The 21,438-nt window shown below is 46.7% G+C and overlaps 1 protein-coding gene across 1 annotated transcript in view; it reads right to left on the bottom strand.

Annotated features, from left to right (window-relative positions):
* Window positions 1-21,438, bottom strand: part of ATP6AP1 (ATPase H+ transporting accessory protein 1) — a 69,020-nt gene that overhangs the window by 9,224 nt on the left and 38,358 nt on the right. Inside the window, exons 4-9 of the mRNA XM_078664648.1 lie at window positions 18,376-18,569; window positions 15,103-15,143; window positions 8,777-8,862; window positions 5,810-6,042; window positions 5,627-5,674; window positions 4,869-5,109 (exon numbers count right to left, since the gene is read on the bottom strand). Coding sequence (XP_078520774.1) covers window positions 4,869-5,109; window positions 5,627-5,674; window positions 5,810-6,042; window positions 8,777-8,862; window positions 15,103-15,143; window positions 18,376-18,569 — 843 coding nt within the window. The remainder of the gene's footprint in view (window positions 1-4,868; window positions 5,110-5,626; window positions 5,675-5,809; window positions 6,043-8,776; window positions 8,863-15,102; window positions 15,144-18,375; window positions 18,570-21,438) is intronic.

Here is a 21,438-nt window from a genome sequence, read left to right as displayed (position 1 = left end):
ACCCCCACCCACTACGCAGGACACACACTCGACCCTATCTTCACCTCCAGCAAGCACATCTCCTTCAATCACACCACAGCTCTCCATTGGACGGACCACAGCTGCGTCCACTTTAACTACAAAAAAAACACAATCCACAACCACCCTCAACCTTCTCTGCGAAGAAACTGGAACAAAACCACCATCGACCAGATCTCCACATCTCTTCTTCAAAACCCCCCTGCCTATTCGTCGAACCCTAACCAAGCAGCCATCAACCTCACACAATGGCTAGCCCACAGCGCCGACAACCTAGCACCCTTGAAAAAACGCCAAATCAAGCTAGGCAGCAAAAACGCCCCCTGGTTCAACAATGACCTTAAGAAATCCAAGAAACTCTGTCGTTCCCTTGAGAAAGCCTGGAAAAAAGACCCAAACACTAGCACCAGAGACGCCTTCAAAAACTCCACCCTTCAACACCACCAACTGATCCGGACAGCCAAGAAATCCGCATTCAAAGACCGACTAGACAACAACGCCCACAACAGCAAGGAACTATTCAACATCGTCAAAGAGTTTACCAGCCCCACTGCCAACTCCAACGACATCACTCCCTCTCAAATCCTTTGCGACTCCCTAGCTTCATTCTTCCACGACAAAATCGCCGACATCCATAACAGCTTCAACAACCAACCCGGAGACCAACCCACCGAACCTAAACCCCCCTTGAACATCCTTTACGACTGGAACCCAATCTCCACTGAGGACACTATTCGCCTGATGAACTCCATCCACTCAGGATCCCCCACAGATCCATGTCCCCACCACATCTTCAACAAAGCAGACTCCATCATCGCACCCCACCTCCGAGACGTCATCAACTGCTCCCTCAACTCCGCCACCTTCCCGGAAAGCTGGAAACACGCCGAACTCAGCGCCCTTCTGAAAAAACCCACAGCAGACCCCACCGAACTCAAAAACTACCGCCCCATCTCGCTTCTACCATTCCCGGCCAAAGTCATCGAGAAAGCCGTCAACAACCAGCTCGCCGCCTTCCTCGAAACCAACAAATCCCTCGACTCCTCACAATCCGGCTTCCGAGCCAAACACAGCACCGAGACCGCACTCATCGCAGCAACAGACGACATTTGAACACTACTGGACAACGGAGACACAGTCGCCCTCATCCTGCTTGACCTCTCCGCAGCCTTCGATACAGTCTGTCACAGCACCCTTATACAACGCCTCAACATCGGAATTCAAGGAAAAGCACTGGACTGGATCACCTCGTTCCTTGCCGGAAGAACTCAGAGAGTCCGCCTCCCACCGTTTAAGTCAGAAGCCACCGAAGTCATCTGCGGCGTGCCACAAGGATCTTCACACAGCCCCACCCTCTTCAACGTATACATGAGCCCCCTCGCGACCATCGCACGCCAACACAACCTCAACATCATCTCCTACGCTGATGACACTCAACTGATCCTCTCACTCACCAAAGACCCTAACACCGCCAAAACCAACCTACACGAAGGGATGAAAGAAGTAGCCGAGTGGATGAAGCACAGCCGTCTTAAACTGAACTCAGACAAAACAGAAGTCCTCATCTTAGGTACCTCCCCTTCCGCCTGGGACGACTCCTGGTGGCCAGCGGCCCTAGGAAAAGCACCCATCCCAACGGACCATGCACGGAACCTGGGCGTCATCCTGGACTCCTCACTCTCGATGACTAGACAAGTCAACGCCGTCTCATCATCTTGCTTCAACATTCTTCGCATGCTCAAAAAAACATTTCACTGGATCCCCACCGAAACTAGAAAAACGGTCACCCACGCACTGGTTACAAGCCGCCTGGACTACGGAAACACCCTGTACGCCGGTACCACCGCAAAACTTCAGAAAAAACTCCAACGCATCCAAAACGCTTCAGCCAGACATCCCGCGTAAAGACTACATTTCCGGTCACCTGAAAGACCTCCACTGGCTCCCTGTCAATAAGAGGATAACGTTCCGCCTCCTCACCCACGCACACAAAGCACTCTACGAACTTGGACCCGAATGCCTCAACACGCGACTATCCTTCTACGCCCCCTCCCGCCAACTACGTTCTTCTAACCAAGCCCTCGCTGCTGTTCCACGCATCAACAAAACCACCATGGGGGGGGGGGGGGGGGGGAAGATCCTTCTCCTACCTAGCGGCTAAAACCTGGAACTCCCTCCCCACTCACCTCCGCCTTACTCAAAACCACCTAGCCTTCAGAAAGCAGCTTAAAACCTGGATATTCGACAAGTAATTTCCCACCCTTCCACAAGCGCCTTGAGACCCTCTGGGTATGTAGTGCGCTATATAAATTATTTGACTTTGACTTTGACTTTCCAGCTTATTCATTTCTGCACTGTGCATAGGGCTTACTTAACCCCTGAGCGGATTGCTAAATATTTTCACGCGGACTTGGTATGCTGTCCCAGGTGCAATACGCGAGCAGCAGATTTCTGGCATATGATGTGGAGCTGCCCGCAGCTCGGAACATACTGAGAGGAGGTGGTGGAGGTTCTGTGCGGAGTGACGGATAGACAGGTAGAACCTGACATGGGGGTATGTGTACTGCATTGGTTTCCGCACACGAAGCATACAAAGATTACGAGCAAGTTCATGGACCTGGGGTTGTTGTTGGCCAAGCGAGAATTGACGAGGCAGTGGAAGTCCAAGCAAGGCCCTAGTGTAGATCGGTGGAGGGCGGAGTTTGCGAAATGGGCATCCAGTGAGAGCATGGTTAGAATGCAACAGGCAAGGAGAATGAACAACGACAAAGCGGTGGAAACCACGCAGGCGTGGGAAGCATTGGTGGCACAGCTGATTCCTGCTGAGACGGATTCGGGGACAGGCTCACTGGAGGGTTCTCCAGGAACTGATAGCCCCCATAGCATGTAGATAGGTATGAGAAATCCACGGGAGGGTAGGAGTGGGGGCGAAATCAACAGTACTGGGAATGATTGGAGAGGGGCCAAGACCTACATCCCTTAGCACGGAAAAACTTTCGGTTATTCTTGTTTCTGTTGCTTGGAGCACACCGGTGGGGAGAGTTAAGGGGTAGGGGGCGGGTGGGGCTGGAGCTTGCGGGAGGCACTAAGCTGGAGGATCATTGCGCCAGGGGATGACATCACATACATATATCGGAAGAGACCTTAATAAGTAAAGTGAACTGAGTGTAATATACGGCGGCATCGTCTAAAGGTACTGATGTCGTTCCAACTATGGATGCTGAATAATCATGCAATGTATTTTAAATTGTGCCTTCCATTGCGAATGTGTCCCGCAAAAGTGGGGTGTACGGGTTGAACATCAATAAAAATTACTTTAAAAAAAAGAAATAAAAAAAAACCAGGGCCTGGGGTCTTCATCTTCCAGGGCCAAATACAGTAATATTAGGGAAGCAAGGGTACAAACCCAAACAGGCCTGGAAACCACATCCCCATACTTATACGGGAGGAGGCACATGGCCCCCTCCCCCTTGCCTTAATAAGCCCTGAGGAGCCCATCCCCTGGGGCCAAATGCATTACTAATAGGGGAGGAGAGAGCATGGCACCCCCTTCCCCCAGTGCTAATGGGCCCTAGGAACCCCATCCCACAGGGCCATAGTTTAATTATAGGGGAGGGGGCACATGACCCCCCCCCCCCACTCCCCGAGCCATATTTCAATAGGGTAAAATGCAAAAAAAAAAAAAAGAAAGTGGTCTTGTGGCCGCTCCTCAAGCTTTCAAAGGCCCTAGGGACCCTTTTTGGGGGGGCTTTATTAGATTCTGAGTGTGTGCTTTGGTGCGGGGTGGGGGCAGACACCCCTTCCCTGCCTGTGCTCCTGCAGGAAAGGAAAGGCATGTTTGCTCCCACCTGGCGGGAGATTAAAAAATGCTCCAGCGAGACGGGAGCACAAACATATTTTCCTGCCATAGGTCCAACTTCGCGCACCTCAGCTTTTAATATTAGTTAACCTTCTGATATAGCTTGGCAAATGACAGGGTATTGAACTGTACTCATTTTGCAGTTTCATTGATTAATCTCTTGTATCCAAGACTCAAAAAGCATGAAGGATCTTTTGTTCAATTGTGGAAGGCACAATTATGCTTATTTACCCTCATGTGCTTCATTCCTGCTAGAGGACCATAGCTGGAGGTCGGCGCTGTCAGTGTGCAGAAAAGAGTTTATTAATAATGGGGGCACCTCAAATTAAATGGCGCTTTATTGGAACACACAATTAGACCATAAAAAGCCAAAGATATTCAGTTGGCACAGTTGGAGTCTTTCAAAGAAATATGATAGATGGCCAGCCAGGTCTAGTAAGAATCAATCAACGCCATGGTGACTTCATGTATGGCATTGCAATAACTGCCTTATATAGATAGAAAATATCTTCCCACATGGTTCATATGTCCATGTTTGACCAATCAAAAGACCATGGATGAGGCTTGGCACTTTCTACATCCAATAAGTGTTCTCCAGAAAAAACTGTCCAAGTGAAGACCTATTACACTTGGTGGAGTGCTAGATAATGCATCTTCCTCTGCTCAGGGCTGTAGTTCACCTATTAGTTATTAACCCTTTCCATGCTGATGACGGAACCGCTCCGTCATCAGCTGCGGTTGGGCTGTGCTGATGACAGAGCGGTTCCGTCATGGCCCCGCCGCCGCGCCTGCGTGGTGCTGATTTTGCGCCTGCGCGGCGCGTTCTATTGAGCGGGCGGGGCCATGACAGAACAGCTACGTCATGAGCACAGCCCCCTTAGCGCTGCGGCGGAATAGCCGCCGCAGCGATGCGGTTAAAAACAAACTGGGACTTTGAGTTATCCCACGATAAAGAAAACAAATACAAACTCATAGTAAACAAGGCACGTACCTGAAAGCCTTCCAGTCGAATCTGCCATGCCTCGGTGCTCTTATTCCGGCGATTGGTAGTAAGCATGGGGCCGTAAAGGGGAATGCTGCTCAGAAACTTGCAGTGATAAGAATAGATGCTGGGCGCATTGACCTGCGAGACATTGAATGGAAGCTGCTCGCTACCATGTGTTATCTGGACATTGTACAAGGAGAACCACATTCTGGCTGAAACTTTGTAGAAGCGGTTATCAAGATCGAATCTGGAAGGATAAGAATGACTGGAATAAGCACAAGCACACAAAATCACCCCTGTCAAATGCCTGTAGATCAGGGAATGGACAAGTACGGACTATATAATTAAAATATATTGGTGAGTAGATCGATATTTACAAACAAATACATACATAAGCCATGCCACATGAATGTTGCGGATTCCTAGCAAAGACTTAAACGCCCAATAGAATATTAAAAAAGCATTCCTCCTGTATTCTGTGACTAAAGTTACAAGACAACAATATCACCAAGTAAAACACCATAATTGTATGTGATAAGTTTAATTCAAAACCTCATGCACTCTGGGACATGTAGTTCTTGTTGACTTCAACTCATCCAATGAATTTTAGTTATTAGTTAACATTTGTTTGTAAAATGAAGGCTGAGACCTGAAAGATTGCATCTCTTGAAGGGCAGATTAATTCAGTATTCTAAGCTATGATGGAAGACAGACACACACAGCCACGAAGACGATAAACAATCATTCCAAACTCCTGTACTTACTTAAGGGTCAGCGCGGAGCCAGACACATTAGGGTAAGTCAACACCAAGCTAAAGGAAAAGAAAAGGTGGTGTTAGAAAAAGTGAACTTGTTCCAAGTAGGGAATGGAATGGAGTATATTGGTTGGATGCGCACAGGTTAGAACATTACAGAAATCGCGTCCAAGAGCTGTGACCTGCACTCACCTGCTGTTTTCTGAGGTACAGAAAGACTTCTGCTGGTCAATGATGGAGGATCTGCCAAAGGTGTCATTGGTCAAATCATGCCAGCGGTCAGCAACAAACACTGAAACGTTCTTGGCCCAGAAGAGGATGCAAGCGCCGCTTGAGATATTGAAGGCTAGAGGAGGGTAAGTCACCTCTGTCTGCAGCAACTGTCGCCCTACGTGGTCCACCTCAAACGAAACATCTCTAGACACCTGCGAGAGAAAAGGAAATAAATGGGAAGTAGATCAAGCTTTCTTCTAAAAACATGTGCAGTGGAGGAAGGACACGAACAAAAAGACATAGGCGACTTGGAAGAACAGGAGTAAAAAGAGAGGGAGGTTTAGGTGGCTAACATATGTACAGATGCCTCTAAAACTACTCTTTCCTCAGACCTGAAGACTCCTAACGCTCATTTATGAGGGTATATTACAGACCCAGTCACTTTCCAAGACAACTGCTTACTTTTTATTGTACATTGATCTTAGTGTCTCACATGGACCCCAAACATAAGCATTAGGGACAAACATCAGTAACACAAAGAACTGCCAAGGTGATGTTGCAGGGCAGGTGTGGGGCAGTGGTGAACTCTACACATGTACATCATGGAGTCTTATTCTGTCCTACAATTCAGCAGCTCCATCCAGATTTGTTCCATGATTTTTCTGGCTTCAACATGGTCTTTGCTTCCACTGAGCTAGGGCAGGACATTTATGGACGGCGAATGACTTTAGCAGAAGGGAGGTACCACAGAAGGACAATGCTCATCAGTTTGTCTTGCATGGCAGTAATTTCACGTTTCTGAATTAAAATATATTTAAAGGGCGCTCTATTGAATGTCTAGAAGTGACACAAGGAGATAGTACCTCCTACCTTTAAATCGTAAACAATGGCCAATCCCAGTTTTTATCCCTCCTGGAAGCTCAGAAAGGGCAGTGAAGGAGCTTCAGGGAATGTCATTAACCAGAATGTAAGAATAACAGGTAGAGGACCAGTACGAGTGAATGACAGCAGAAGTATAGGTTGTAAGCAAAAGTATGTGTACACGTGGGAGATTCAAAACTAATTGCATATATTTGTTTTTAGATTCAAGATTTTAATTGTTCAGTCCTGAGGAAGGTGTTAGCACATTAAAGAAAAACACCGAAACGCGTCGACACAAGGACCAAAAAGATGTTTTTTTATTGAATGTATTAATTGTAATTTGTATTATGTATACTATGTGATTTTTTGCAACATGTTTTGATATTTGGGAATGTATATGAATATTGTATATTCAGATGTTTTTTAAAATTGCAATTCATGAACTGTATTGATTTTATTTAAAAAAAGAAAATCTTTATATTAATAAATAAAATAAAAACCCAAAACTATACCTCAGCGTGCTAGAATATTTCTATATATAGGTCTCTCGTTTGGTCTAAATAATACCTAGACATTATGTTCAGATAATTAAAGTGATTGACACAGAAAGGAAAAACTTTTTTGTATATTAAAAAGAAAGTGACAGAGCTGAAGCTTGTCCACTCATAGTTTAGTGAAAGGAGAGACCAGAGATTTTAAGCCACAGCTCTTTAGGCCCAGGCCAATTAGACTGCACCAGTGGAGGGGGAGCTAGTCCTAGAACCATTGTAGTGTAGCTTAGGAGGAGGGGTTGTCCATTTCCCTAAACACATGCCCTGCACAAGTTCCCTCAAACCCCAGAAGGTTTGGGCCATCTTTGAGTTTCATTAGAATAGTGCACTCTGGGAGAGTTTGCAGTAAGGCAAACAGGATGTATTGTAAAGTGAGAAGGGTGACAACGTGTAACTTTTTCTCCACTGGTTAGGGATTGTTCAGGACTCACCACTCCCAAAGGATACTGTACAAAAGTGGAACTCACAACTTTCTGGACCTATGTTAGGACAGAGGAAGGACTGTACTTGCTGTTTGAGGCCTGTGAGGGGGCCTGAAGGGCTAGAACTGTCCCTGCTTGTACCAAGGACAAAGAGGCGAACTCTAAAGTTCAATTGTGTGGCTCAATGGTTAGAGCGGCAGACCCTGATGCGGAGGTCTAGCCCGGGACCAGGGTTCAATTCCCCGCCTCAGCGGGTCTTGGGCTCAAAATTCCACGGACCTGATAATTCTCGCCTCGGTGCCTATTCCAATCATGGAGTCCCACTCTGCAACTCTGGGCAATAGCTTGCTTAATCTCCACAACGGCCCCCTCAACGCTAAGGATGCCTGGCCTCCACCTTGGGGGCGCCCAGGAGTGGACACCTCACAGGGAAAGCCAGGATGGGTTCCACAGTGGTATTCGTACAAGCGCCTTGAGACCCTTGCGGGTGAGTAGTGCGCTATACAAGTATCAATTTACATTTACATTGTCTGACCTCCTGTGTTTGGTACTGCGACACAGGCTGCAAGAGGCCTTATCCCTGAAGTGATCAGTTGCAACTGGAAAATGACTGGAATCTGCTGGTGACCTCTCCTGGAGTGAGTTATTACTTGCGGCGGACCACGTTTCACTCCAATTAATAATTCACATTCTTATGTGGGGCATGCAAGCAGTAACATTCTCATGGACCCCAGAGTAACTTGCTCTCTTGAGGTGTCCTCCATGCAGTGCTTCAGTTACGTGGGCATTGGGCTGTTTTTCGCTTCTGTATGGGGGTTGATCCTCTCAGTCTCAAAGCGCAGGTGAAGTACAAAGTCTCCTTGGCCCAGAACGCCAGAGTTCATTGCATTTTGTGATACTGGCTGCCAAACTGGACAGTGTTACTTCCGCTCCATTCAGAAAGTGTTCTGGGACCCCGCACAGATGTACATTCAAGTGCTTATGAATAAAAAGTTCCTCCGTAGGTCAAAAAAGTACTGTTAGGCATTTGCTGCAACTAACTAAACCACAAACACAAATGGAGCCTTTTTTAGCCTCATCTGATATTTTTGAGATGACAGAAGCAGACTTACCCGGGAAGGCCGCATAGCTGTGAGCAACGCAATGTAAGAGATGTCCTCTGACTTCATGGTGTTCAGAACCTGTCCAATTACCTCATCTAGAAGGAGAGAAAGATGCTGATATCAGTGAGAAAAGGACTGACCCCTTTCATTCAATGCCCTCTCTCACCCGCCCCCCCTCCAATAGAGGCCTCATGTGTGGTTAAATCAGATGCAGTAAGAGGTAAAATTATTGCATGCACTTGCGATGGGGGCTGAGTGGGTGCAATAAAATCTGTTCTTTACTCTTCAAGTAAAATCATTCAAACACACTGTCAGAACCCATATGTTAATGTTAAAATCGGATTTATATAGCGCGCAGCTACTCCGAGGAAAGTCCCGGCGCTTTATGGGAGCGCAAGTTCACATTGCTGACGGGGCTACTGGGTTACAAACGTGGTGGTTGGGGATCATATGCATCTGATGCCGTGGGTGTCCGTTATACTACGGCTCCAAAGTCTGGATCTAAAAATATCCATTCCGCACTTGACTCGCAGGGTATGGGGACAAGCAGTCAAAGACTTCTGAGAGAGGTAGTCTGAGGTCCAAGAAGTCAGAACTCAACAACCAATCTATGGACTCAATAGAATGCCATCCAGCCCAGAGGTTTTGTGTAAAAAATATAAGTACTTTAATAATGTGACAAATCATAATACTGTACATGGTAATGGGGTATTCGTTACAAGGCTCTTCTGATACTGTAGATTTCAACCAATCGCAAAGTTTCCCCACACCGACCTGGGGATCTAAATAAGGGGCACCAACTCTTGCCCTACTACAGCGATCCAGTACTATGGCTCTAGCTCCCACCCGTCTAAGGGGACGTGCTGCTGATGGGAATCTTTGGCAAGAACTTGGCGATGCAGGGTACCCGTAGGTCAGTTTAAATCGCTTCTTGCTAAAGAGTTCGTAGTGGCACTCCTCCCGGATATCAGTTTGCAGGTCTATGGCAATGCAGGGTCTCTCAGTTTTTCCTTTTAAACACTGCCTTCTGTTACCTGTTCCTACGGAGCAGTAGTAGATGCAGTCGGGTTGCAGCAAATGGTAGGGTCCCCGGACAGTAGGAGTGGAGACACAGTAGTGGCCTCATCTCTCAGGTCAAATGGGAGCTGCGGCATGACAGACAGAGAGTTAGCAGGTATTTTCACCTTGACAGTTTCGGGGTGCGAGGACATCTGGATGCACTGCTCAGTGGAAGGCAAAGCCCCTCAGTTCGCAAAGATGCTAGACAGCACGCTGGTACTAGAAGTTGGTGTTCCTTAAAGCAGTTTTCCAAATGAACCACGTAGGGAGGCCAGGTGTTTCCTCAATGCTTGATTCAGCACTATGCTCCCTTAAGAATGAAACTCTGCTTTTTTTTGGTATTCCATGAACCAAGGGCACAGCTGCTCCTCTTCTTCTAGATAGTCCACCGCTTTCAAGGTCAGCCACTTTCTTAACCTCTCTAGACAGACAGGTAGGCTTCTAGGATCAAGTCAGACTCACAATTTCTCCAGCAAGTTGTGTAGATTTCTGGTGTTACACCCTCATCTCTGGGAGACTGGCTGTTCTGCAGGCACCATCTCAACTCAAAGAACCTCTGAGTTCTCTGCAGAGCATTCACTTCCTTGGTCAAGAAGAACTTGAAGAAACAAAGTGAGGTGCTGCTGGTCCCACTTTTATACTCTTTTTAGGACAGGGGATATGGATCCACTGTCGAAGGGCATAAAAACAGTCTGAGGTGGTTCACTTTCAACTGTTAGTTTCTGGCTGCAGTGCAGACTTATGTTTACAAGGTGATGGCGCTCACATCAGGTAGTGATGATGCTGGCTCCAAGTACAAGGACCTTAAACAAGGACACTAGTTGTGAAGACACCGAGCTTGGCTGTCATCAGCATTCCTACCAATCGGAGACAAAAAGCAGGCCCTGGCTAGAACCTTCTTGACATTTAACAGAATCTGCAGATTCAACCCATTCCTACCATCCACGAAATAGCAGTGATTAGGAAGAGGAAGGACTAATCAATCAGCATTCTCATAGATAGGTAGCCCTGCCTCCATCCTCTCACTTCAGTTTCTGTCTCTTCACCACCCAGCTAGATAAATGCCGGCAAAACACTTTCACTGTCTGGGTGAACTACATCCACCCTCCATCTTGCAACCATGCTAAAGAGTGGCAATTCAGCATGGCTCACACAGCCCAGGCAATCATGTTCTCACCACACACGGAGTCTTGCAACCATACATGGGCCACACCTCAACCTGGCGATGCACACAAGATTCTATCAGAGAACAAGGCTCCATCGTATGATTTACAACAGTGACCACTCCAAGATACAAGAATCCCCCTGGCGACGCACACAAGAATCCACCTGGCGACGCACACAAGAATCCACCTGGCGACGCACACAAGAATGCCCCTGGCGACACACACAAGATTCTATCAGACAAACAAGCCTCCATCCCATGATGGACACAAGGCTCCATTCCAGGATACAAGAATCCACCCTGGTGACGCACACAAGATTCTATCAGACAAACAAGCCTCCATCCCATGATGGACACAAGGCTCCATTCCAGGATACAAGAATCCACCCTGGTGACGTACACAAGATTCTATCAGACAAACAAGCCTCCATCCCATGATAGACACAAGGCTCCATTCCAGGATACAAGAATCCACCCTGGTGATGCACACAAGATTCTATTCCCACCCTGGTGACGTACAAAAGATTCTATCAGACAAACAAGCCTCCATCCCATGATGGACACAAGGCTCCATTCCAGGATACAAGAATCCACCCTGGTGACACACACAAGATTCTATCAGACAAACAAGCCTCCATCCCATGATTGGCACAAGGGTCCATTCCAGGATACAAGAATCCACCCTGGCGACGTACACAAGATTCTATCAAACAACAAGCCTCCATCCCATGATGGACACAAGGCTCCATTCCAAGATTCAAGAATCCACCCTGGTGACGCACACAAGATTCTATCCCCACCCTCGTGACGTACACAAGATTCTATCAGACAAACAAGCCTCCATCCCATGATGGACACAAGGCTCCATTCCAAGATTCAAGAATCCACCCTAGTGACGTACACAAGATTCTATCCCCACCCTGGTGACGTACACAAGATTCTATCAGACAAACAAGCCTCCATCCCATGATTGGCACAATGGTCCATTCCAGGATACAAGAATCCACCCTGGTGACGCACACAAGATTCTATCCCCACCCTGGTGACGCACACAAGATTCTATCAGACAAACAAGCCTCCATCCCATGATTGGCACAAGGGTCCATTCCAGGATACAAGAATCCACCCTGGTGACGCACACAAGATTCTATCAGACAAACAAGCCTCCATCCCATGATGGACACAAGGCTCCATTCCAGGATACAAGAATCCACCCTGGTGACGCACACAAGATTCTATCAGACAAACAAGCCTCCATCCCATGATGGACACAAGGCTCCATTCCAGGATACAAGAATCCACCCTGGTGACGCACACAAGATTCTATCCCCCACCCTGGTGACATACACAAGATTCTATCAGACAAACAAGCCTCCATCCCATGATGGACACAAGGCTCCATTCCAGGATACAAGAATCCACCCTGGTGACGCACACAAGATTCTATCAGACAAACAAGCCTCCATCCCATGATGGACACAAGGCTCCATTCCAGGATACAAGAATCCACCCTGGTGACGTACACAAGATTCTATCAGACAAACAAGCCTCCATCCCATGATAGACACAAGGCTCCATTCCAGGATACAAGAATCCACCCTGGTGATGCACACAAGATTCTATTCCCACCCTGGTGACGTACAAAAGATTCTATCAGACAAACAAGCCTCCATCCCATGATGGACACAAGGCTCCATTCCAGGATACAAGAATCCACCCTGGTGACGCACACAAAATTCTATCAGACAAACAAGCCTCCATCCCATGATGGACACAAGGCTCCATTCCAATATTCAAGAATCCACCCTGGTGACACACACAAGATTCTATCAGACAAACAAGCCTCCATCCCATGATTGGCACAAGGGTCCATTCCAGGATACAAGAATCCACCCTGGCGACGTACACAAGATTCTGTCAAACAACAAGCCTCCATCCCATGATGGACACAAGGCTCCATTCCAAGATTCAAGAATCCACCCTGGTGACGCACACAAGATTCTATCCCCACCCTCGTGACGTACACAAGATTCTATCAGACAAACAAGCCTCCATCCCATGATGGACACAAGGCTCCATTCCAAGATTCAAGAATCCACCCTAGTGACGTACACAAGATTCTATCCCCACCCTGGTGACGTACACAAGATTCTATCAGACAAACAAGCCTCCATCCCATGATTGGCACAATGGTCCATTCCAGGATACAAGAATCCACCCTGGTGACGCACACAAGATTCTATCCCCACCCTGGTGACGCACACAAGATTCTATCAGACAAACAAGCCTCCATCCCATGATTGGCACAAGGGTCCATTCCAGGATACAAGAATCCACCCTGGTGACGCACACAAGATTCTATCAGACAAACAAGCCTCCATCCCATGATGGACACAAGGCTCCATTCCAGGATACAAGAATCCACCCTGGTGACGCACACAAGATTCTATCAGACAAACAAGCCTCCATCCCATGATGGACACAAGGCTCCATTCCAGGATACAAGAATCCACCCTGGTGACGCACACAAGATTCTATCCCCACCCTGGTGACATACACAAGATTCTATCAGACAAACAAGCCTCCATCCCATGATGGACACAAGGCTCCATTCCAGGATACAAGAATCCACCCTGGTGACCCACACAAGATTCTATCAGACAAACAAGCCTCCATCCCATGAGGGACACAAGGCTCCATTCCAAGATACAAGAATCCACCCTGGTGACACACACAAGATTCTATTCCTACCCTGGTGACGCACACAAGATTCTATCAAACAACAAGCCTCCATCCCATGATGGACACAAGGCTCCATTCCAAGATTCAAGAATCCACCCTGGTGACGCACACAAGATTCTATCAAACAACAAGCCTTCACCCTCAATGTACGTGAAATTCCATCTAGGGCTAAAAGACTCTACCCTCAAGATGTACATGAGAACCCACATGAGGGTACTGCCCCTTCATGATCTACTAAGGCGGCAGATGAAAGTACTTGCCCATCATGATATACTGAGGCTACCGCTGGGGGACTGCACCTCCCATTTTTTAACAAAGAACGTGGCAGGTTCCAAGTTTTGCCATTTTGTACGAACACACAGTATATTTTTAACCTGAGTTGAATGATTAAAAGGGCAAATACTGTCCTGCATTTGCAGCCACTCACATATTTAAATTTCCAGTCACCTAGTTACAAAGCAAGCTTCTGTGCCCATATGCAGACACTGCAGGAAGGAGAGAATAGTGTTAAAATGCCATGTTCTGACAATTAATAAAACAAGTGGCTGTCTGTAACTATTACCACTCTGACGCTTTCCTTTGAGCACACAAGGTCCAATGTCAAAAAAACATCACAGAACGTGAACTGGACAGCCAGAAAGCACACCAGCTAGAACTTCACCTTCCTGTAAGCTTTGCGGCTGTTCAGCACACTCTTCCGCAGATGGAGCATACTGGAGCCATGAGATAGTGACGTAGACCACAGGAAACAACTCATCAGTCTTACTACTAGTGTTGTAAATATGCACTTTGAGTGTTTCATGTTAGTCACTGCTGCTACTGAGCACTGCCTATACCTAGCTAAGGCAACCCGATAACGTGCCACAGATCACACGGTGGGAGTTTGATTTTGCACTAGAATCCAGGTCACTGCACTGAAAGCCACATTGGTACCAACCACACTAAAGTTGTGTTTTTTTCCTCTCCATACATATCCCATGGTTTTTCTAGAGTGCTTCTAAATGAAAATCCTAAACAAAAATAAATTGTATGTGCAATCCAGTCACACTAAATAATTGCAGTGGAGTTCCCACCTCGGACTAAAATTGTGAAACAATACAAATACCAATGAAGTGAGCAGCAGTGGCATTTAGAGTGGAGCCCATCACATTTTTAGCTAGGATACAATGGATACTTAATACAAAGAATAGAAGGAAATAGATTTTTTTTATACAAAAAGACAACTCAGTGCCCCTGAAGAGACATCCAACTGAAGTGACAAGTATATTCCCATCTAGTTTCATTTAAAGGAGGGGACAAAGGATGTGGTAACCATTTCCTGAAGGGATTCTGCCCCTGTGGGTGGACTGCTGGCAGACGTCACACTCACCATTGCCTCTCAGGACTTCCTTGGTTGCCAACAGGACAGAGCTGGGGGGAAAAAAGTAATTGTTATAACATTTCAACTTTCGCCTTGAACAAACAAAAACAACGCATATAAGCTCAGTGTAAATTGCCCTCTACAGCTACAGAAAACCACACTGGGATATACATGAAAAGAAAAACAAAAATAGGGATTTCTTGAAGTGTTAACTAACTCCACATCAGTTAATATGGTAATTTCAGAGGTTGCAAGTGGTCTGTTGTGAAATAGGAGACTTCCTGAAAGACTACAGTTTCCAGCAGGTGTACGAAAGACTAATTTATGTCAATCTAGGGTTAATGAAACTCAAATTATGTCCTTACTGAGGCCTAGAGTGTGAATCTAGCTGGGAGGCAACAGAGTGGCTTATTAATTATCCTATTCAAGCATGATCTTGGTTGGAGCTGGATGTACACCATGCATGGCTTTCAGTCTGGAATATGCCACTTTATTCCGCATGCTTTTCCCCCGCATGCAATTACAACGCAGTTGTTACAACAACCGCATTGTAACAATGCATATCATTACCCTGCAAGTCATAACAACGACTTGCTCTGGGGGGGGGGGGGGCTGGATGTTGGAATAGTATAATTTACTATTCCAACTCAAGTATGTGCAACAGTAGGGAAGGATTGGATTTTAAATCTAACACATTCTGCCCCCTGTGCAAGTCGTCGGTCCAACTTGCGGAGTAAGGGTATATTGGTACAATGCAGTCGCCGTAACAACCGCGTTGTAATTGCCTGAGAGAAAAAGGATTCATGGTAAACAATGTTTACCTTCAGTCTGATGAGGTTGAGGATCCAAATTGTAGAAATACTAGCTTTCCTACTCAGCGTGCACCAAGACAGAAACCTTTGGTGGAAGTCATCACAGAACCTTGGAAAGGGAAGACTCACTCAATACTCATCAATGGCAGGAGTAGGATGCAATGCTCTTGGGAAGACCGTTGCTGCCAGTGCCTAATTTGTAAAATAGGTTCCAGGGCCCTGACCAGGAGGCACCACCCACTGCCCCGGTCAGTCCTGCAAATGATGGTGCCAAACAGCTATTAACAATCTCTCTCACCTGCAAGTGAGACAGTTCAGACTATTCATGGTCCCCAAAACTAAACGAATGGATGTGGAGGCAGGTAGAAGTAATTTTGCAATGTTTATTGTACTCAAACAACCTTTGTTCTTCTTATCCCTTAGATGAGCTGCACCACCATGTGGCAGACTGTCATAAGAAAAGTGTTGACGTTTAGGGGCAGGTGCCGAGCACCAGAAACCACTGCCTCAAATTAAGCACTGGTTGCTGCCCAGCTCCACAAAAGACCTTTGAGCGATTTGTAAGCACACAGCCTTTTCTATTTCTAAAGGACCAGTTTAATCGCCAGCTTTACTACAGAACAAGAACTGATGAACAAGTAATGCCAACGGTTTGCGGTTTTGCTGTGAGGGAAGTTTGATAGGTCGTCGCAGAGTTCTTGGAAACGGGTGATGCTGTTCACTGAGGACAAGGGTGTGGTTAAGTCCTTGACGATAGAGAAGATCTCTTTGCAGCGGTTGGAGCACCCTTCGATGCGTTCAGCTAGCACCCATTGCTTGGTGCCTCTCAGTTGCTGGTGGTAGCGTCTGAGTGCAGCCTTGTAGGTGGTTTTGTTGGTGGCTTTCAGTATCAGGTGGCCTGCTTGTTTTCTTCTTTGCTTGTTGGATTTGATGGATGTGAGGGTACCTGCACAGTTCTTGATCTAGTTGTTTAAGACCTCATTGAGAGGGTCTGTGGGGTCAGGTTGATTTGTGCTGAGGGCATCAAGCTAGTCTGCTTCAGAGATTTTTCCCCAGTTGCGGCTGGATAGGGTGACGCTGGTGGATGCATTGACTTGCGCTGTGTTTATCTGGAAGTGGATGATGGACTGGTCAGTCCATGTGAGCGGTGAGTTGGAGTTGCACTTGATGCAGAAGTAGGAGAGTTCTGCTCAATAAAACAATGGGTCTAGAAGGAGCAGAGGTGGTGCTTTGAGAAAGGTAAAAGGATGCTCATTTTCAGCTGAACTTCAGGTTTCAGCCTCTGGATATTTTACTTCTATCAAGTTTTGTTTTTCATGTGCTGTAGCATGCCAGTTCTGGTTCCCATAAATTTCAAGATAAATGGAGCAGTTTTATTTTATGTAGAATTGAAAACCATGATTTTACTTTAGCTCCATCACCCTTGGGAAGGGCCCTGTAAAACGATCCTTTTTAAGTCCCATTCTCAAGCATACAATACTTTTTGTCTGAAAAGGATTTCTACATCCAGCCACCTCAAAGACCAGTTAAGCATAAACTTACACTACTGGGTGCTAAGCACACAGTGTTGCAATACAGTTCAATTGCACTTTATTGTGCATTCAGGCCACTTGCCCCCTCTCCTACCCCCACCCACCTTTCCCTGGATCTTAGTGTACATTAAGCTTCCTAATGGGATACAACTCAATATGTAATACTGTGTTTAGGTTACCAAAAAAACAATAGGTTAAGGAGAATATAAGCGTAAATAGCAGTCAGTATTATGCGCTTTTATGTTGTTCAGTGGTGAAATGAACTGGAAAAATCTCAAGGTAATGATGTACATGAAGAACTTTCACAACTAAACACGCCATGGGTGTTCTGTACCCATACAGTGTGCACATGGGGTGTTTGTCAGGAGCAAAAAGCTGTTAATACTGGGTGGGTTGGCGTGAATGACTGCTCTCCAAGACTGACCCGTCCACGTGCTGTACAATATTTAAAGCTCAGAAGCTCATAATTCACCAGCAGAAGCCATCACAGCGCCAGGTGTAGCCTAACCTGGAGCCTGGAGGTTGTCAGCATGCAGGACCGGTTTCCTACAAAGAGACTTCAGCAGTGGCCAGAACTGTGGCATTCACACTAAGTGGTAACAGGCAACGGCATTCTTGAGGGAGTGGGTCTCTGGGCGCTACCGGGACCTCAGCTGATGTAGGGTAAAGAGAGTGATAGGGTCTATTCTTAAGAAACACTCAAAAGGGACCTCCAACCAAATATTTAAAATCAGGAGAGGGCATGCACATACACGCTAACCTAGCTTTCGGGATGTACAATACTTTTTTTCCACACATTCTGCTTTATGCACACTGAACATCAATGATGTTTAAGGAAACTTGCATGCACAGCCTCACATCAAATTTCAGCGTATATCAGGAAAAAGGGTGCCACTACAGAGCTTGCTCTGTTTTGACAGATTAAGCACTAGACCCACCTGGAACTGTAGGGCAGGTTTACTACCAGAAGGGACGGGATGCTCTTGTTCAGTTTTAGCTCCTGTAGCGTGGAGGGGTCCACGTGCAGGGGACTGGCTCCCAGCTTCTCCTTCAGGTAAGTGGGTAGCGTGTTGGCTGCATACCAGTCCACGGAAGGCAAGACCAGCGAGGATGGGGATGTCTCCAGGGCATTCTGAAACAAAGTAATGCATAGATTTACAAACCCCTACACAAGTTTATACAGTCAAGGAAACCTAGCGCCCACTCTACCCAATGCAGCTGGCTCCAGAAGTGGACCTGGATAACATTTAAATTACGCTTGCATAATTAGCGTACAATCCAGAATGTTGTCAGGTTTTATCAGGTCAAGTTAGCACCTACTCGTCCCTTCTGGCGAGTGAACTTAAGCTGGAAGAACAGGTGTTCCGTTCATTCAGAAAGTGAATGAGCAATAAAAAAGCCTTTAAATCTTGTTTTTATCTTTACACATTTTCTGCCTGTTGAGAGGTCAAATGTCAGTTTGCCTTTTTACTAATTGTTGCTTATCTTACCCTAGAAAGTGGTGTTTACTTTTCTCTTATTCCAGTTAGAGGATTTTGTCAAGTGACTATCATTGTGAAACAAAAGGCTATAAGATGTCCGGTCTTTTCTCTAACACATTTAAACAGCTTGTACATGAATTGTACAAGTATTTCAAAATATTGAATATGCTACTTACCAGTATGCATCTGTTCTTGGCATGTAGGGCTGCTAACATTCATATCTTAGCATTAGATCGCCGCCTAGTGTTGGGTCCGGATGATCGCACATTGTTGTCCTGGAAGAGTCTTCGAAGTATCCTGAGATAGGTGGCTCCTCCCCTGGACTACAGTGCGCATGGGCATCGGCTCCATCCTCAGATTGTTTTTCGCCATTGTGGCAGAAGATGGAGTGAAAAGTGTAAAGGATGTCCATGCTAATGATTGAATACAATAGTATATCTGCAGCTGCGACAGGCACCGGGGAGGAGGGTGGGCGATATGAATGTTAGCAGCCCTACATGCCAAGAACAGATGCATACTGGTAAGTAGCATATTCAGTTCGAGGCATGTGGGCTGCTAAATTCATATCTTAGCATAGAATATATAGCAGTCCCTCCATCAGCGGCGGTTGCCCGTGCCAGCTGCAGAAACTTGAAAAAGTGTCCTGAGAACAGCCTGTCCTACAGCAGCTTGCTGCTTGGAATGTACATCAACACAGTAGTGTTTTGTAAAGGTATGTGGTGTAATCCACGTGGCTGCTCTGCAAATATCCTCTAAAGGAATGTTTCCTAGGAAAGCCATGGATGCCCCCAATTTGCGTGTGGAGTGCGCCCTTGGGGGTATCGTTAAAGTGCGCTTGGCCTTTTGATAACATATTTGGATGCACTTAACAATCCACCTGGCTATTCCTGCTTTGGAAATAGGGTTGCCTTTGTGTTGTGGTTAGAAGGCAACAAAAAGTTGTTTTGTTTTCCTAAAGTGTTGTGTTCTGTTAATGTAGTACATCAACGCCCTCCGTACGTCTAACGTATGGAGCATTCTTTCCGCCACCGTTTGTGGGTTTTGGAAGAATGCCGGTAAGTCAATAGTTTGGTTGAGATGAAACTGTGACACCACCTTCGGAAGGAATTTGGGGTTAGTACGTAGTACTACCCTATTTGGATGAATCTGAATGAATGGCTCTTGGATTGTGAGCGCTTGCAGCTCACTAACACGCCTCAGTGACGTAATAGCAATTAGGAAAGCCACTTTCCACGTTAGGAACTGGAGTTCACACGAGTGCAGTGGTTCAAATGGTGGTCCCATCAGTCTGGTGAGGACCACATTGAGGTTCCACACCGGAGCTGGCGGTGTTCTTGGGGGAATGACTCGTTTCAGACCTTCAAGGAAAGCTTTGATGGCCGGCACTCTGAAGACAGAGAGGTGCTGCCTATTCTGAAGATATGCTGCGATGGCGGATAGATGTATCCGAATGGAAGTGTACGCTAGATTGCACTTGTACAGATGTAGCAGATAACAAATGATGTTAGGGATAGATGCATCTAGCGGGGTGATGTCTTTAGCCGTACAGTAAATGACAAAACGCTTCCATTTTGCAGCATAGCATGCTCTGGTAGTCGGCTTCCTTGCCTCCTTGATGATGTTCATGCATTCTGGAGGTAAGTTAAGGTATCCGAACTCTAGGACTTCAGGAGCCAGATCGCCAGGTTGAGCTGTTGCGGATCTGGATGCTGAATTTCTCCATGGTTCTGCGTCAAAAGTCTGGGCGTGAGGCGCAGTCTTTGATGTGGCACCACTGAGAGTTCGAGGAACGTGGTGTACCATGCTTGGCGCGCCCACGTTGGAGCAACTAGGATGAGAGTCATCGCGTGCTGCCTTAGCTTTCTTGCCACCAGCGGTATCAGAGGGGCTGGCGGAAAAGCGTACGCAAATTTGCCTGACCAGTTCATCCATATCGCATTCCCCTGCGACTGTGGGTGAGGGAACCTGGCGGCAAAGTGTTGGCATTTTGCGTTTTCTTTTGTTGCAAACAGGTCTATCTCCGGATGACCCCACTGCTGGAAGTACGGGTGGAGTACAGATGGGTGTAACTCCCACTCGTGCATTTGATGGCTGTGTCTGCTGAGCAGATCCGCCATTAGATTGTCCTTGCCCGGGAGGTGTTCTGCCATGAGGAAGATGTTCCTTTGAATGGCCCACTTCCACATGCCCTGAGCCAGATGAGACAGCTGTGGCGAGTGGGTGCCCCCCTGCTTTTGAATGTAGTACATCGCGGTCATGTTGTCCGTCCGGACCAACACTACCTTGTTGCACAGATGTACAATGAAGGACTTGAGTGCCATGAAGATTGCCATCAGTTCCAGATAGTTGATGTGCATCTTCTGTTGCTGCGTCGTCCATAGTCCCTGCACAGTGTAATTGAGCAGATGTGCTCCCCATCCCTGGAGAGATGCGTCCGTTGTCAGGGTAATCTGTGGCACTGGCTCCTGGAACAGTCGGCCCTTGCAAAGGTTGTGTGGAGTCCACCAATGCAGAGAGTCG

Source organism: Lissotriton helveticus, chromosome 10 (assembly GCF_964261635.1).
Source record: "Lissotriton helveticus chromosome 10, aLisHel1.1, whole genome shotgun sequence".
Lineage (NCBI taxonomy): Eukaryota > Metazoa > Chordata > Amphibia > Caudata > Salamandridae > Lissotriton > Lissotriton helveticus.
This window is presented reverse-complemented; position numbering and strand designations above follow the sequence as displayed.